This window comes from Alligator mississippiensis, chromosome 2, assembly GCF_030867095.1.
Source record: "Alligator mississippiensis isolate rAllMis1 chromosome 2, rAllMis1, whole genome shotgun sequence".
NCBI lineage: Eukaryota > Metazoa > Chordata > Crocodylia > Alligatoridae > Alligator > Alligator mississippiensis.
The window spans coordinates 286,818,898-286,836,957 of record NC_081825.1 but is presented as its reverse complement, the minus strand read 5'-3'; the positions used below and the strand labels follow the sequence as shown (position 1 = coordinate 286,836,957).

The window sequence follows — 18,060 nt, the reverse complement described above, 5'->3', positions numbered from 1 at the left end:
GCGCCCGTAGGCCACACCCATTGGTTGGTTTCTGATCCGGTCCCCAGCTTGGAGCACTCTGATTGGTCGTCACTATGGTAGAGACCCCCCCCCGCTCTGATTAGAGGGTGCTCCACAGGGCTTTGTGAGTGCTTGTCGCTTCGCGGCTGACGGGGCCGCGGGGACACCCCCATTCCGCGCTGGGCTCCTCGCCTTCTGTGCCGCGATGTCCTCCGATTGGCCGACGTGCTGGCAGGACTCGCCTTAGACGCTCCAATTGGCCCTCGCCCGACGACGTCTCTGGCAAGTCGCTCTCTGATTGGCTCGCATTGGGCGGCCCGCGCGCCTGGTGGCCGGGACGCTTCAGAGGGGCTGGGGGGCGTGGCCGGGGCCCCTTAGTGCGAAGGCAGTGCAGAGGTGCACCTTGTAGGTTAACTAAGTCAGGTGGCTGGAGAGAGTCAGGGCAGGAGCTTTCCTGAGCCCCAGCCGGTGCCAACAAGCAGCGTGGGAGGAACTGGAAAGCGGAAGAGAAGCGGGTGAAGAAGACGGGGAAAGAAAAACAAAGGAGCAGCCAAGCCCCAGGGGCAAAGCGGGTTGCCAGAGCTCTGGGCGAGTCCCTGTTGAGGCCTGGCCTGTAGTCCGGCGTGCGGACAGGTTCCTGTGTTCAAACTGGTGCTTTAAGGGTGATTCTGCCCCAGGTCAGCAGTGGGGCGTCCCAGGAGGCGCACACGTCCTGTGGCTTTCTGTGTCCCTCCCGGCCTCGCAGGACCGCCTGGATCCAGGGCCCTGGGCTCCCCACACGTCTTCCCCAAGGGCTGAGACGGGACGTGCAAGACCTGAGGCTCCAGGAATGCAGCTGGAGGGCGCCTGGGCAGGAATTGGGGGCGCTGCAGTTCAGGCCATGCAAGTCACCAGATGGACAGCCCTGTTGTAAGCTGTTAGTTGGCAAATGTTTCGGTAAATCATTCAACCCGAGTAACAAAAATAACTCATAACTATCAAAATTTCTCTCTAGGGCGAGAAGATGTTTGCCAAGACAGCCCAAAACAACTGGCCTATAGCAGATCTGCAAGCAACTGAAAACAGAAGTAATTCCCAACCCTGAATTACATCAGTGTTACTGGAAACCTCAGAAGGTCTGTTAGAGAAAAACAATTGCCTGCAGACTAGTGCTGTCTTTCTAAAATTATGGATAAATATATTGTTAGGAATGAATAGGCTTTCCCCACAAAGTTGCTTACATAAATCATATTCAATAGTCTGCATTTTATGTCAAGTTAATAATACTTTAACTGACAGCAAATCCTTTGGCTTATTACAGTACCATATCAAGAAATGGACTGGGACCAGTTTGATATGAACCCAAAAGTTATTGCTGCTATTAAGAAAGGTAACAATCTCCCTGTCTTTGCCCTCCTGTTGTATTTATCATTCTGGTATCTACCTGCTCATGTGGAAATGTAATAAATATTTGGTGGGCCACGCCTGTAAGGCTTTGATAAACTCAAAATGCATATTGCTGTTAGGTTCAGGGCACATCACGTGCAGTCTGTTGGCTTCTCTTGAAGACTGTGGAAATCTGAAGTTTGTTCCATTAGGAAAGAAACAAGTGGACACAGACTCAGAATACTCCTTTCTTATTCGCAGTGCACATGTAGTCCCTGTTGTTGCCTTGATCAAGAAGACATTAGAAAGTAAAGGACAGTACTGCACAGTAGCTCCCCATTCAAGACACCAGAACATTGGTTTCTTTTCCTAGATACTGTTTCCAGCTGATGTGTCTTAAAGCCATCCAGAAACTCAAAAATTCACCTGTAAAAACCTGTGCTGGTCCTGCCACTCAAGATAACTAATAATTATAATGCAGAAAAGAATGGTAATTCATTTTTTTTTTTTTACCAATACTTGAACAACCAGAAGTAGAAAATCTTTTTTTCTAGGAGCAAGATGACAGACCTAGTTGTTCCAATAAGAGAGATCACCCTAAGAAATCCTTGCCTCTCAGTCTATCTGAAAGTATTTATATAAGACTTTCTCTAATTTCAGCTAATATAAAATCAATAAAAGAGATTCTGAATCTTTCTGGAGCGGATTTGCAAAGACTGACAAAATTATCCAGCATGGATGTACAGTGCTTACTGAAAACAGTCTCTCATGCAGTGAGGAAAAATTGTATGCTTACAGGTAATATTGTCATTTAAAACAAAGGTTTTAATTTAAATAGAATTCTGACTTATGACAAGAGGTTTCTATATATTGATCAGAGATCTGCTGTTGGTGAGGTAAGGCACCAAGTATTTTAATGCCTAGCCATTAACAATGTATTGAAAAATTATTTTTCAAGTCGGTGCTTTTGGGAAATCTTCTCTGCTGTGCATGCCTAGCAAAGCAGGAGCCAGGTGGGGACTACAGATAACAAATGCTGATAAGTACAGTCCAGGAAACAGTTGTGCCATTTACAATGCTGAATATAAATGGCAATGGCTGGCAGTTGGTTTTCAGAATCAGGCCTGCATAGAGGATGAAAGTATTCCTCTACTTGGAAAAAACTTGCCCAAAGGATGAACTCTGAAAGGTTCCCTCATCTCTCTCTCTCTCTCTCTCTCTCTCTCCTTCAGAGAGTTTCCACTAAATTACTACAGGGGGATTCAGGGGTAAACATCCCAGCTGCCTACCAGACTCATTAAGTGCAGTAGTTTGGGAGTACTCCCAGAACCTATGGTTTCCTGTGATCTGCATAGATCTTTGGGACTTGGCCAGAAGTCTTCTCTGGCTTCACACAGATTCCTGGCCTGCAGCTCCCTTCCATTATGCAGTTGGAGCCATGCAGACAAGACTTCCCTTGCTTTCAGCTGTCCACAACACAAAATGTTGATAAAAGGAAGAAAGTCCATGTGCAAGGAGGGGGTAAATATGGGCTATATCCATTTGCAAGCAGATTCCTTGGTGCAGATGATTACTGGGTGGTGGTATGGGAGGGAAACTGGCTGAATCTGAAAATTAGACTTTTTTTTTTTTTTTAAGTGTCACATAGAGTTAACTTGAATATGGCAGCTCTGTATTATTGTCTTTCATTAGGAAAATGCTAAGTGGAACTCTTCTCTTTTTCTTTTTTTTTAATATTGTCCAGCACTTCAGCTCTACCAAGACAAAGATCATCACACCTCCCAACACCAGAAACTGAGCCTGGGGTGCTCAGTACTAGATGACTTATTAAGAGGTGGCATTCCTCTGGTGGGAATTACAGAGCTGGCTGGTGAGAGCTCTGCTGGGAAGACCCAGATTGGTTTGCAGCTGAGCCTTTCTGTGCAATATCCTTACAGCTGTGGTGGATTAGAATCTGGTAAGTACTCTGTGGGCATAGCTGCATGTGCTTATTAATGCTGGTGCCCAGGACCACAGCATGTTGAGCCAGGTCAGAGTACCCCTGGCTGGCAGGGGACCTGGGGAGGTCAGCCTACCAGTCCCAGGCTTCTCTGACCTGGCTCAGTGTGCTATGGAGGGGCTGACTAGGGTGTGACAGTGCTTCAGTGCAGTGTTAGCTGGCAGGCAGTCTCTGCACTGAGGAACCCTCATGCCCCAGCCAGCCAGGTCAGCCTCTACACTTGCGTTGCTGCGCACAAAAAAACCCTGTAGGAGGACAGTGTTTGTATACAAGTACTAACCTGCTGTGGAGTTTATTAGTTTCTGTGGCCTAGTAGGACCACATGTGTAAATGCCAAGATGTTTACTGCAGAGCTAATTAGGCAACTCAGCAGTAAATGTCTTGTGTAGATGTGTCCTATATGTGCAGATATACTGTTTGTTTGAAGGTGTATGCTGTCTTTCCAATGCATCAGCATCATATGTTCCAAGTTTACTATTAGCTGTGGACAGAGTAGGCATCTGTGGAAGTAAACCAGAAATGACTTTTTTGGTTGTTTCACCAACAGTCATGAGTTGTATGAAGCTTGTTCAAAAGTCGCATAAAATGCAGTATGCAGGGCAAGAATGCATACCCTTCATAACCCTCCTGTGACTGTAAAAACTGGCAGGAAGAAGAGTAAGCCTAATAGAGATCAGGAGGTCGTTTTATCTAACCCCCTGCTCAAGGCAAGATCATCCCTATTCAAAACATCCCAAGCAAATCCTTGCCTAACCTATTACTAAAACTTCACAGGTGACCCTGCCATGCAACTACAAAGTTTAGCAATCTAACCTGTTACATGTAAAGCAGGGGGACAACAGTGGCCAGTGCCCTGCTGCAGAGGAAGGCAACCCCACCACAGTCCATACCAGTCTGACCATGGGGTAAAATTCCTTCCTGGTCCCAAATGTGGTGATCAATACTGATGTCTCTGGCATATGCTCTGTATTCCGTGGCAGGGGTTGCAATATCACAAAACATTTTGTTGTGCAAATGGCAAAACTGTTGAAAATACAGTAGAAAAAGGAAGTAATGGATATTGTTTGGTACCCAGCTTTTCCTGGCTTTTTTGCAAGTAAGTAGAGTGAGCTTTGATATCTAGAGACAGTTGTCATTCCAGAGCCAACACTAGTGTCACCTGACACTAAGTCTTAGTGGTTTTCTTTCTTTTTTGAATTCACTAGCCTGGCATTCAGCCTCACTAGAATTTTGGCTGGGTTCCCGTTCTGCCTCCCATGCAGCACCCAGTTTCACTTGGCAGCTCAGAGATTTGCTGTGAAAAAAATGGCTTAGCTGTCTCTCAGCCTGTCTGTCCATGTGGAAAAATCCTGAAATGTCAAAATGCAGGGATTGCTTTTAGGGCAGAAGTTAGCCCTTGGTATACACTGCTTTGCTGTTGATTATGTCATTATTCAGAGCAGGAACAAATATATTATACTCTTCTCTTTGTTTCTTCCTGTGTTGCTCCTAACTGCTACATGTAGCATAGGTTTAAGTGCGTCCTTATTCATGCTTCAGGGGGTATTGGTTGTAGCCGTGTTGGTCCAAGGACATAGGCAGACAAGGTTCTTTGGGTAAATCCAAAATATTTTATTACTGATACTACTAAAATAGTTGGAAAAATTCTTCTTTGCAAGCTTTTGGGTACAAATACCCTTCTTCAGGCTGAGGAAGTGTCTGAATTTTTCCAACTATTTCACTTGGTCTAATAAAAGATATTGGATTTACCCAAAGAACTTTGTCTCCTTATTCATGCCCCATTTATGCTGGAGGAAAGGAGTTAAATGAAGTGGATCTAAGGTGTGAAAAGGGAGGCAAAGTCTCTCTGCAGAAATTTTCCAATAGAATTTCCCCCTTGCAGGGCTACTGAAGGGCAAGTTTTCCCACTGTTGGTGTGGAAAAATAATGTTTGTATTTCACAACATGCTGCCCCTTTGGTGCTTGGTGTACTTCTGTTGCTTGCTCTGGATGTGTTAATCTCCTCCCTTCTCCACGGCCAAGAGAGATTTGTGGAGCATCAGTAGACAGAGTCATGGGTAAGAAAGCTCTCTCAAGAGAAAAATAGAAATAGTATATGAAGAATGGGGAGGAAAAGCAGGTTATGGACCATTGATTAGAGTACAGAGAAAGTATTAAATTCCTGTCTTTAAACGGGGCTAATTTTCTGATGTGGTCATTGAAAGGCACTCCAGGTTGGCATCTGGATGACTCGCAATTTGACTGATGGTCACTCCATATTGCTTGCATGTTAGCACATCTATTGGAAGGTTTTGTTTTTAAATTCTCCACCAAAATAAAAATCTTATAACTGCAGTGTTGTGTCCTTTAAACTCATTTAGACTCACCAGTGAAAAATAAATGACAGAGTTGAAGGACATTGTGCAGCACAGAACACTGCTGGTGTCTTCAGATTTCTGTTGAACGTGATAACTAAAATGTTAGCTCTTCTGAATAAGGTTTCATTCCTTTTTTGCTTGTCCTTCTGTTTACTAGTTACTATAACCTGATTGCTAGGGTTTGAAAAAATTCTCTTATCTGTGGCAAATTGAGAGCATTCTCAGATTGCCACTGTTAACGTCTTAGAATCCAAGCTTCCATTTTTTTTTAAAGAATTATTTATTTCCCTGGAAGTGGGTGAAGAAAAAATGTCAAATGCCTGTGAAAATAATCAGTGTAGTGATGTCTTCTCAAGTCTTCTGACAGCTCTATTACTGCTCGTAGTTCTGTAACAGAACACTGTTTCCATGATAGTCTAGGAAATACGAGAGGCAAGAATTCTTCTGGGTGTGATATATTTTATTGGACCAACTGCATGGTTGTGATAGACCAGTGATTCTCAATCAGGGTGTCACAGCGCCTTGGGTTGCTTCAAGATCTTTTTGGTGCCACACAAGGTTAACACTGTTCAATTTGCAAAGATAAGCCCAGAGATTTCAAATAGGAATCTATACTTGTGGTTTTTCTGAGTTTTTAGCAACAGAAAAACTGCTCTATTGTCTTTCTCTAGAAAAAAAAGTAAAAACTGAAAGCTGGCATCCTCCAAGGGGCGCTTCAAGTCTTTGCAGGGGTGCCTCAAGTCTAAAAAGTTGAGAACTACTGGGATAGACATTGGCAAGCTTTCAGGTATCACAGTATCCTTCCTCAGGCCCCTGGGAAACAGGCAGACACAGCAGAGCTAAGTAGCAGATAAAGGAACTCCAGAACAATCTTGTTCTTCCATCGGGTTTTTACTGCATCTCTTTTGCCTGTTGGCTACCTAACAGTTTTTCTTATATCCTTTATTATTTATATCTGGAGTTTTCCATATGTTTTTGTTCTGTCTGCTGCTTACTTTCCTGTGTCTGCTTCTCTCCCAGAGGCCTGAGGCAGGGTACTGTGATACCCAAAAGCTTGCCTGTGCCTATCCCAATCATGCAGTTGGTCTAATAAAAGATATTACCTACAATAATTCTTGCCTCTCTGGATTTATGTGTGTACTTACTCCAACTTGCAATATCATAAAATCTGTCCAATCCTTGGTAAATCTTTGTACTGCTATTTCAAGCTCTTTGGGCAGCATTGAAAGCATCAAGAATCAGGTCAATTTTACCTGCTTGCGCTTGGGAAAGCTGTGAGCAGCTACAAAACAAGCTTGATGCCATTCCCTGGGGAGGGGGACTAGCCTGGGAAGGTATAAAGTTATACAGACTTCTTACCCCCATCTCCCGTGATGGGTAAAAACGTGCAGGTTTTCACCAACCAGATGAAACACTTGTCCAGCTGTAGCAAGGAGAGGGGGAACTTACCATGGTGCAGCTCAGTCTGGAGTAACTTGTCTGTCCACTCCTAGCTCAGAATACATGAAGCTAAACCACAATAACATTATTTCTGTTTCATTTGCATGTAATATTACTCTTACTTCAAGTTAGGTGCAGACAAACCAAAACAGTTGCACCAGATTAGTAACTTGCATTTTACACTTGTATAATCAAATATATCTTGAGGGAGGAGTGGAATCCCATCTCTTGCAGCAACTACATTTATTACTCTCACTGAGGTATCTTATAATTACATTGTAAGACTTTTGGGACAGGTCTCATCTCCTCCAATTGGTTAACACAGCATTCAGAAAAACGGGACCTTGATCCTGGCTAGCATTAACATCCTATGGGTGCTGATTCATTATAAATAAAAAATGCAATAAGCTTTACTTTGAAAAAAATATGAAATGAGAAAAGCAATATGATGTTTTAAGTGGTTATGAGCTGTTTTATTCAGTGGTGCTGTAAGTACGTTACATCCTCAATAGTAAGTATCATATAAATCAAACTTGGGTAATGAATTGGACAATATTAATTAATAAGTCTATTGAACCTTTAAAAATCATACCATCTTGCTAAGAATTCCGTTGCCTTTTTGGGTTGGTGACACTGAAATGCATAGTGCATCTCTTATCTCCTTGCAAATGTCTTTTTTTCATTTGACTTTGTGCTAATCTTGTTTACTGTTCTTCTCAATGCTGGGATCTTGGCAGCATACCAGGAAATTAGGACACCCTTTGCCTCAAGGTTAGCTTTGTGCCAGGCTAAAAAGAATGTTAGCTGCGTTCTGCTGCTTATTTGGCTGGATTCATTTTATATGTGCATATTTATAGATAACCCATGTGAGCATAATATAATAAGCCCACAGCCATGTAAGTGTTGTAAATTAAGGACCAGCAACAAATATCCTAACTATCCATATATTCTGCAGGATTTGTTTGTGTGTGTATGCATGTTTGCATTTAAACCACAGGCTGCAACGAGTATCTGCCAGGTAGATATTCCCCACAGTCTGAAGCAGCCCATTTATATCATTCCTTTTTTGCTGTAGCCTTTCGAATTGTGTTAATGTTGTAGAGCAACATATTTATCATCTTCATCATCATAAATGCAGATAGACTGTTGGAGTTTGAAGGAGTTTACTTCTAGATCAGTGGTTCTCAGCCTTTTCGGACTAGAAGCATTCCTCCAGAAAATGCCAGCTCTTAGCTTTCTCTTCTTCATAGTCAAAAAAGGAAATAGAGCAATCTTCTGTTGCAAAGAACTCGGAAAGTTTACAGCAGAGCTAAATGTTCTGGACACTATGATTTCTTGTTTGAAGGCTCGGCATTTCTTTAGTGAATCAGTGCACACCTAACAGTACTAATATTGAGTGGGACCCCACAGCAGCCTTAAAAGAATCTTGCAGTATCCTAATTGAGAATCGCTGTTCTAGATACTTATACCTGGCGGTTGTGGAGTATGAAGATACTCGGGCATCCAGTGGAAACATGCCATTCTGTTGGTTGTGTGGAAAAATGCTCTTATTGGAACAGTCTCTATTCAAAACCACAAAAACTAAAATGCTAATTTCAGTGTGTGTCTTAAAAGTGAGGAAAGCCTCAGCGTAATGGTGAGGTCATATGTCAAGTGGTTTTTTTTTTTTGGTTTTTTTTGTTTTTTTTCCCCGTGCAGTAACATTGTTCTAATAGTCTTGTGTCTGTTTAGATTCTGATACCATGCGCATCACTCTGGTATTTGACCACAACTAGAATGGAGGGAAGGACATATTTTCATTATTGAGTTATTTGTCAAAGTCACTTGTCTCTCTTAATTTTACAGTTCCACTCTAAACAGCCTAAAATATTTGTAATATTTATGTTCCATGTGAACATTAATGTAGTGCTGTATTTATTCAAATCTAAAACAAGGTTTTTTTCCCCCAGTCTACAAAGGAGGGTGGAAAAGCCCCTTGTCTTATATTTGCATACAAGGAAGCCTCACTAAATACTTTGTCTGTCATTAAACTGCTGCAAAAAGCAACATGTGCTCAGTAATGGAAACCAGTGCTAGCTGCATTTAATCAACTTAAGAGTTGAACATGACTATAAAACCTATAGCCCATGTGGGCTAAACATACTGATAGAAACTTCTTTTTTTGTGTGGCCCTTAAAAAAAACCATCAGTGCTGACTCTTTTTCAGGTTATAGTGAGCTACTACATTAAATATATTTTGACTTCCTCTTCACTCCCACAGTTGAACTGTACTTTTCTTTCCCATTTCCAGCGAGTCCTGTTTTTAACCAGCCTCAAATGTCTGGCAAACATCACCAAGCAGGGCCCAAAGAGGGACAGAATCCCTCTATCATCCCCTCTCTCATCCCCTCTCTCAGCCTATCACATATCCTTAGTGTGGCCTCTACCCCTCCAGAAATGGGCCCAGGCTAGGTTGCCCTGTGCCTCATCTACATATACATTTTTGGAGGATCCCAGGACTTGTGACAAGAACACCAGTTAAGAATGGGGGGATATTAGTACATGGATTATTTGTGGGGCCTATCTGGAGTATATGTACACGCTGAACTGTGGGGTCACCATGGCTTGAAACTGTTGCCTCTGCTAAGACCCAGCCTTATCAACTACATAGTAAATCAGGAGCCTTTAGGCTTTGGACTAATGTCATGCATAGTTTGTAGTATATATAAGTAGGAATGAAAATGCTGCTTAAAAGCTTGTATATGGGGTACCTGTGCTGAAACTTGCAGCAGTTTCAAAAGAGAGAAACTACTTCAATTCTGGATGAACTAAGTCTATGGGTACCTGTAATAATTTCCACTGTACGCAAGTTCCTACAGGTATATTTATTTCTAGGTTAGTGTCTGTCTCTTGGGGAAGGAAGAGAAGGTCCCGCCGGGCAGCTGGCTGCACTGCCACAGATGTTTAAAGCCCATTGACCCCACTCTGCCCAGCTCTGACCAGGATGTGGCCTGGTGCTTGTCCCTACCCAGTGTCAGCTGAAGGCTGATGCAGAAGGAGTTGAGGTCCCTGCATAGCGTGCACCCCTGGCTTCCAACCATAGAGCTTGACTGCAGTGGAACAGGATCCCAAAGGAGGGAGGGGGTGCTCGAGCCTCACACCTGCTGTGCCACGTTCTCTCAAGGCTGCACAGTGCAGAGAACGGCAGAGATGTGGGATATGTGAAACCATGATGCAGGGGGAGCAAGGCAAGTCTCCCTGCTGGCTGAGCTGCAAGACTCACAAACTTGCTGTGAATCCTAGCACTTCCTTTCCCCTATTTTACAGGGTGCTTTGCATTCATCAGTTTTGGGCTAATGGACCAAATAGCGGTCTTTTTTCTGTGGCCCTGCCCCTTGCTTCTGATTGGCTTAGGGGCCCAGTGGCTCCACCCCTTGCTGCTGATAGGCCAAGGAGGCAGTAGTCCTGCCCCTCACCAAGGGGATGTCCTGTATAGGTTTCCCTTGATTTATGCTGTACATGCGTTCCTGGAGAATGGTGCATAAATCGAATTCACAAAGCGAACCCACTTTACAATGTAACAAATAGGGATAGGTTTCCACGGCAGGGAGGGAGGGAGGGAGTGAGGCTGGAACTAGGGAAGGGGCAGGTGGAGGGGTGCCGTTTCCAGGGCTGCACAAGGCAGCAAGCAGAGGGAACAGAGCAGTGCTCACCCCAGCCCCAGCTGCGGCAGCCCCCAGAGCAGCTGACACCAGCTGCTGGGCTGCACCGTGCTCCACCTGTCCCCACTCATCTCTGCTCCTGGGCTGTACTGTGCCCTGGTGCAGGCAGCTGCTCCTAGGGCCACTGCAGCTGGGGCTGGGGTGTGTGCTGTGCCCTGTGCCACCCAGGACTCCAATTGTCTACACTCACCCAAGCCCATGCTGGAGCGGCCCCAGGAGCAGCCGACACCAGCTGCCTGCACCACGGCATGGTGCAGCCCAGGAGCTGAGGTGAGCCCAGTTTTGGGGGGACAGATGGAGCACAGTGAAGCCCAGCAGCTGCAGGCAGCTGGTGCCGGCTGCTCCCAGGGCTGCTGCAGCTGGGGCTGGGTTGAGTGGGGCCACAGCCCTTTCCCCTCCCCCCACAGACTTACCTGCTTGGGCAAGGGGCATCTATTCTGACTGCATAAGAGCGAATTTACCTCCCATATAACAAATTAGGGGTCTAAATGCGCTCATGGCATAAGAGCAAATTCGCATATAAAATACCCACATAAATCGAGGGAAACCTGTATTCTGGAGATGCACCAGTGGCCACCCTAATTATGTAGCTCTTGCCCCTGGGTTGCAAAGGGTTAAGCAGAGAGGTGTGGGGCCACTCCAGGCCCAGGAAAACCAGATCCAGGGAGCTAAGCTGAACTACAGCTGCACCCTGCCTTGGGACCTGGCAGGAAGTTGTCACCAGTCAGTAGGAGAGGGATTAGGCGGGGCTACAAAAACCCAGCAAAAATGAAAAATGGGCCAGTGGGTTGAACTAGAGCCCCAAGGCTGATTTGAGGACTAGTAAAAGGGGAAATGGGAAAGAAGCTGCAAATGCGAGAGCCATTTTGTCCAGAATCAGTGTGGTTGGCGCAGGAGAGAGGCCTTGCTCCCTGCTATGCTCCAAGCACATGCTCCAAAGTCCCAGGGAGATTGTGGAAGAGCCTGGTCTGACTACACCTGGGGAAAGGATTGACTTTCTCACAGAGGAGACCCCTGCAGAGAGAAAAACTAACTGTTGCTACAGAGCAGGACCTGAGTAGGGTGCACTTAAAAGGCTGCATAAGTTAGTGTGTTCAGTAGGATTGTGAAGTGCAAGCTCTTGTGCCCCTGGGGCAGCTTAGCTGTGCACAAAGTGAAGATTCTCACCCCCAAGAGTCCTTGGGAGACTGTTTGGTGTTGGGGTTTTAAGTTGCACTGTTAAGAGGACTAATGGTGTTATCTGGCTTCTGTGCTGGGCTGGTGGATTGAATGGCAGAATGCTGGTCTGATGCTTAGGAGTGTGAATAAAATATTCTGGTGTGTACCCTCCTGTTAAACTGGTATACTGTTGGGGAAACTGAGTCACCACAGCCATATACCCACACTCCCTCTTGCGAGGGTTACAGTTATAATTTTGCAAGGGAACTAATCCTTATACATCTTTTTTTTCTTGACTAAAATGCTACCAATACAGTTAGCAAACCTGAACAGATGCCACCTTCTGTTATTGAACCTTAGGCGATATAGATTCATAGATGTTAGGGTCGGAAGGGACCTCAATAGATCATCAAGTCCGACCCCCTGCATAGGCAGGAAAGAGTGCTGGGTCTAGATGACCCCAGCTAGATACTCATCTAACCTCCTCTTGAAGATCCCCAGGGTAGGGGAGAGCACCACCTCCCTTGGGAGCCCGTTCCATTGTTTCTGGTCAGTTTGTTCTAACAATTTTAAGAGGAGACCTCTCTCCAATATTTTGTTTTCTTCCTCCAATCCATGATTTAAAATGAATTGTCCTGGTATTACAACTTCCAATCAACTGGCCTGCCAACTGTCAACAAACTAGACATTGAATTGAATTAGTTAGACTAAAACGAACAAATTTTCTCTCTGCACCTCCGCAAGAAGCTACTCCTCTAAGAAGGCATTTCTATACTTCAGCTGTACTTTCAGGAATTTAACCCATGACTTCCACCACCTCTGAGGATAAATTTTCTTTAACATTTTGGTAAAATAAGACAAATATCAACTTTATTTTTTTTATTTAAATGATTTTGAGTATAATAAAGTTTAGGGTGTAATGTAGGCTGATATAATTTTAAATTTTAAGAAGGCAGGTTTATACTTAATATAAATAAAGGATTCATTTAATTTTATCCAGCCTGTCTGGAAGAGAAAACGTGTGGTGATAAGAAAGTCTTTCACACCTTTGTGGGCTTACTTTAGATAGACCAGTCTTTTTCAGCCATAATTCCAAGAGTGTCTCTAACCCAGCAAAATACAACAAAATGGCCTTCCTGGTTTAAAATCTTATTTTCAAGGATGGATGTGTGTGTGTGACTTACTTTAAAGATCATCCAAAGTTACATGCTTTAATTTATAAAGCATGTAACTTTGGATGATCTTTAAAGTAAGTCACACAATATGCTATGTTTTTTTCAAAAACAGGTGGAATGTGAAGAATCACTCAGGAGTTTTATATCCAGGTCAGTGGGCAATAAGTAATAACACCTCTCAGGACCAGATTTTTCTTGCCCCGGTTGCTGGCTAATAGGACTTGTCTGAATATATTCCAAGATAGAGTCCCCTGGCTTGCACGTGATACAACTTTGCACAAGTAACAGATAATAATGAACTTGTGGTGGTGGATGGATTAAACTTCCATGGAACTCTGTGCTCAAATTATTGGTTTGTGGTGTCCAGAATTGGTGCTGTTTGCTTTTATTATTTTGGTTACATGTAGCTGTACTCTTACAGCTTCTGTACTTTACTTCTGTTCTATAACCTCCACGTCTGAAAGGCTTGTTGAATTTCTGTCTGAGAAATTGTTTTAGCCATAACAGCTGTACCTGGATACCTTTCCCTGTAAAGTTACAAGTCTTATTTCATTTTTCCAGACTAAATTCATCTCCCTGGTGAACTGACAAAGCAATAAGAAATTTGTTGTTCTCAGTGAGAGTCTTGTTCCCCTTTGTTGTAGTATATTGTTGGGCACAGAAATGGCTCTGGACTGAAGTAAAATGGTTTGTTAATGGAGTTTGATCTAGTTCAGTGATTCTTAACCAGGTTGTAGCAGCACCCTGGGGTGCCTTGAGATCTTTTCAGGAGTGCCCTCAAGTGCCACACTGTTATCACTGTTAGGTGTGCGAACATGAGTCACAAGATAAACCCAGAGGTTTCAAATATGAATTCATAGTGTTAAAAACATTCTGCACTGCTGTGGTCTTTCTGAGTTGTGGTTTTTTTAACATAAGAATTCCTCTTTTTTTTTGTAGTCAAAATGTGTGAAAACTAAGAGCTGGTATTTTCTGAGGGGTGCCTCAAGTGTAATGAGGGGTGCCTTGAGCTTACAAAGTTTGAGAATCACAGATCTAGTTATTATCTCAAGGGTAACATTTCTCATTTGAATCTCCTCAAACACAAACATCCCCCTCTGTCAGACAACTGTAGAGAGTACAAAGGACACATTGCTTAAGGCAAGTCTAATTTTAAAAAGCAGATGTTCTCTCTGTAAGCCAATATTCATGGTAAAGCTAATCCTTGTCTTATAGAGTTAGGCAGTTCTGTGCTAATCAGCTGAAAATAAGAACGGTAGCTGAAAAATCTAGGATGTTTGTTCTTCTAAAAATGTTCTCGCCTTAAGATGTTTTCAGCACAGGTTAGCATAGCTTTCATTACTGTGAGATACAGTAACCACATTGGAATAAAGAGGCTGCATTTCAGAAAGATAAAAACTTTGCAGAATACCCAACTGATTCAAAGCTATGAATATGCACAACGACAGCCTGGGTTTTCTCTTACTGACATTTCCTGACCATATGAACAAATATTGTTGTATTTCCATAGCATAGGCCAAATTTATCAGAAGTAATCTGTTTAGGAGTCACAATTTTCTTAGGCTTCTTGAAGCTCTTTGAAGCTCCTTTCCCTGGAAAAATCCATAAAGCTTCTGACTTCTGTTTCCTATCCCTACTCCATATCCAATATGAAAATGATTAAATGAATTAAATAGCAAAGGGTTGCTAGTTGTAGCCGTGTTGGTCTGAGGACATAGGCAGGCAAAGTTCTTTGAGTAGATGTAATATCTTTTATTAAACCAACTAAATAGTTGGAAAAAAATTCTTTGCAAGCTTTAGGGCACAAGTTTTCACGAGTCTCCCTATGCCTGATGAAGGATGCTTGTGCCCAAAAGCTTGCAAAAAACTTTTTTCCAACTGTTTAGTTAGTCTAATCAAAGATATCACATCTACCCAAAGAACCTTGCCTGCCTAAATAGCAAAGGGCATGTAGAGAAGCAACCAGGGAAGGTGATTACCATTGTCTCCTACCCTTGTTTGTTTCCTTATGATTCAGATTCTTTGGGTCATGGATTTTTATGTATCTGGATAGTCTCTAGCATGTTATGGATGCTGCTGTAACTACAAAGTCCATCAAAATAGATTCAAGTGTGTGGGGATTTCTTTTCAAAAGCATCCTCATTCTGATTATTTTCTTTTTTGTGTAGGTTCAGTTTTGTATGTGCAAGTCTTACCAGTGGATTCAGTCAGATCTCAAAATAACAAGACTGCTGTCTACTGATTGTGAACTCAAAATTGCACCCACTCAAACAGATGTGGGGAAAATGCTAGGGGTGCACCGATAGAGATCTTTGGGGCCAATACCATGATGGATTTTTAACAAGCCATATCAGTTGATACTGATCTGTTTGCTGATATGGAAGCCCAGCACCTTGGGGAGCAGTGTCTGGCGGTAAGTCTGATGTGGGGGAAGGGGTGGGGAGAAAGGAAGGAGTGTGGGGAGAGGACAGATTAAGGCCCCTGCTGTGAAGGAGAGAGTGGGGCTGGGGCTGGGGCAGAGGCCGACACTGCCCAGCCAGGGGAGGAGGGAGCACGGCACAGGACAGAGCTGCCAGCAGCTTGTCCAGGAGTGCAAAGAGGGGGAGGCCGCTCCCCCCATGACATGCACCCTGGGAAGTCATGGGGGGCATGTACCACCCAGATCTGCACCCAAGGCGAGGGTGGGCTGCCGCTGCAGGTTGGGACTGTGCTGGGGTCTTCCCAGCGTGGGCTGGGTCAGGTTGTTCTTGGGGTAGGTGGCATTGGCGCTGGGAGGGGAGCTATGTAGGGGGCTGCAGTCACCCCAGAATTAACTGTAGCCTCCCCCACAGCACCGCTGCTGCCTGCCCCAAGTGCAGCCCGGCCCAGCCCCATTCCCTCCCTCACCGCAGGGGCCTCAATCTGCACCCCCACACCCCTTTCCTTGCCCCATCCTTCCTCCACAACAGACTTGCCAGCCGGACATTGCTCTCCACGCTGCTGGGCTGCACTCCTGGCTGCCTGCATGTTGCACTGCGACTGCACATGCACAGGGCATTTATTGGCGACATTGTCAACCACATCAGCCAAAAAAAGCCGATTGCCGATACTGTCAATTTTCCTTCTATAAGTGCCAATCTGATATGGGACCAGTGTATCGGTGTACGTCTAGAAAATGCTGAAAACCTGGCCTGAAATTATTCATTGCTCCTGGAACATAATAGACAGAAATAATCTGGCAGTATGCAACAGCCATTTCTTCACATCTCTCCTCAGCAGCACTTAATCTTTCTCTCTCACCATCCTGATTAGCTAAGTATAGGTAAGCCTGCAAATCCTGGGCAAGATGAATAGAAAAGCTGATAAGGAATTCATTTCCTAATCATGAATAAGTGAATAGAACTAATGAAGTCAGTAGACTTTTATGGAAAACATACTGTGTCAAACAAGCCTGATTTATTACTGTACTTTGAGATCCTGAATTTGTCAAAGGTAACTGCCTTCTACTGACTTAATGACCACACATGACATTATGATTAAAATAAGAGCTATACAACATCAAAGAAGCATCCATTAAATTGATTGCAAATCAGCTAAATGACAAGTATCAAAAAGTGATAGTTGTGCTATTTCATAGCTCAGGAAAGGGCAGGGAGACTTCTTGCTCTCAAGGGCTTTAGTGCAACAACTAACACACACACAAAGATGACTGATGGCTTCATATTGATGTCATCATGTCAGCCCTTAGGAAGGGAGTTAGCCCTTACTACTGCAATTGTCAACAGGGAATTATCATGAAATAAGGGTGATTGTTGGGTTTTGCAGGGATCAATACTAGGCCTAAAATAATACAATATTTTCATTAGTAATCTAGCTGTAAATATAAATTCATTGCTGATATAACTGGAAGATAATACAAAGATTGGTATTTCTTATACAGGTTGGTGTATCTTGACAGGGCAGTTACGTAAAGTGAATCTTTAAAATATGGACAGCAGAACTGTATGCAATATTCTAGTATCTTGTCTTGTGCTACAAGTAGAGGTCAAATCATCTCCTTCTTTTCTACTTCCAGTGTGATTCTGCTGCTAAAAGGACGTGTTTTAAAAAGGATGTTGGAAAATTTGGAGAGAGTGGAGGAAAGGGACGTAAAAATGAGGGTCCATAAAGATGCCTGGCAGTGAGAGACCCACACACAACCCAGTCTCTTTAGTAGAGCAGACGGAAGAGTGACAAGTGAACTGTTACAGTGCATAAAGACTGCGTGCTAAGGGCTTTTTAATCCAGTGGAGAAAGATGTAACAAAAACCAGAAGTTGGATGTTAAAGACCAACAAATTCTAGCTAGAAATGAGGCCCACGTTTTAACACGGTAGCTCACTTACCATTGGAGAAAACTACCAAGGAAGTAGGGATTGTCCATCTCTTAATTGTCATAGATTCATAGATGTAGGGTCAGAAGGGACCTTGTAGATCTTCTAGTCCGACCCCCTGCCCTGGGCAGGAGAGAAAACGGGGCTCAAATGACCCCAGCTATGTAAACATCGAGCCTCCTCTTAAAGACCCCCAGGGTAGGAGTCATCACCACTTCCCTTGGAAGTTGGGTTCAGATCCTAGCCGCCCTAACTGTGAAGTAGTGCCTTCTAATGTCTAGTCTAAACCTACTCTCTAGCAACTTATGGCCGTTATTCCTTGTTACTCCAGGAGGCGCTCGGGGGGACGGGGGGAACAAGGTCTCTCCCAAACCCTGCTAGTCCCCCCCTAGTAGGTTTATAGATGGCCACCAGGTCCCCCCTCAGCCTTCTCTTGCAAAGGCTGAACAGGTTAAGGTCCCATAGCCTCTCCTCATAGGGTCTGCCCTGCTGTCCCCGGATCATGTGAGTGGCC

The 18,060-nt window shown here is 44.0% G+C and overlaps 1 protein-coding gene across 1 annotated transcript in view; it reads left to right on the top strand.

Moving 5' to 3' along the window:
* The first annotated feature begins 364 nt into the window (after window positions 1-364).
* XRCC3 (X-ray repair cross complementing 3) overlaps window positions 365-18,060 on the top strand; it is a 32,759-nt gene continuing 15,063 nt past the window's right edge. The window contains exons 1-5 of the mRNA XM_006258002.4: window positions 365-909; window positions 995-1,115; window positions 1,301-1,369; window positions 2,026-2,163; window positions 3,110-3,322. Coding sequence (XP_006258064.1) covers window positions 1,315-1,369; window positions 2,026-2,163; window positions 3,110-3,322 — 406 coding nt within the window. The 5' untranslated portion in view covers window positions 365-909; window positions 995-1,115; window positions 1,301-1,314. The remainder of the gene's footprint in view (window positions 910-994; window positions 1,116-1,300; window positions 1,370-2,025; window positions 2,164-3,109; window positions 3,323-18,060) is intronic.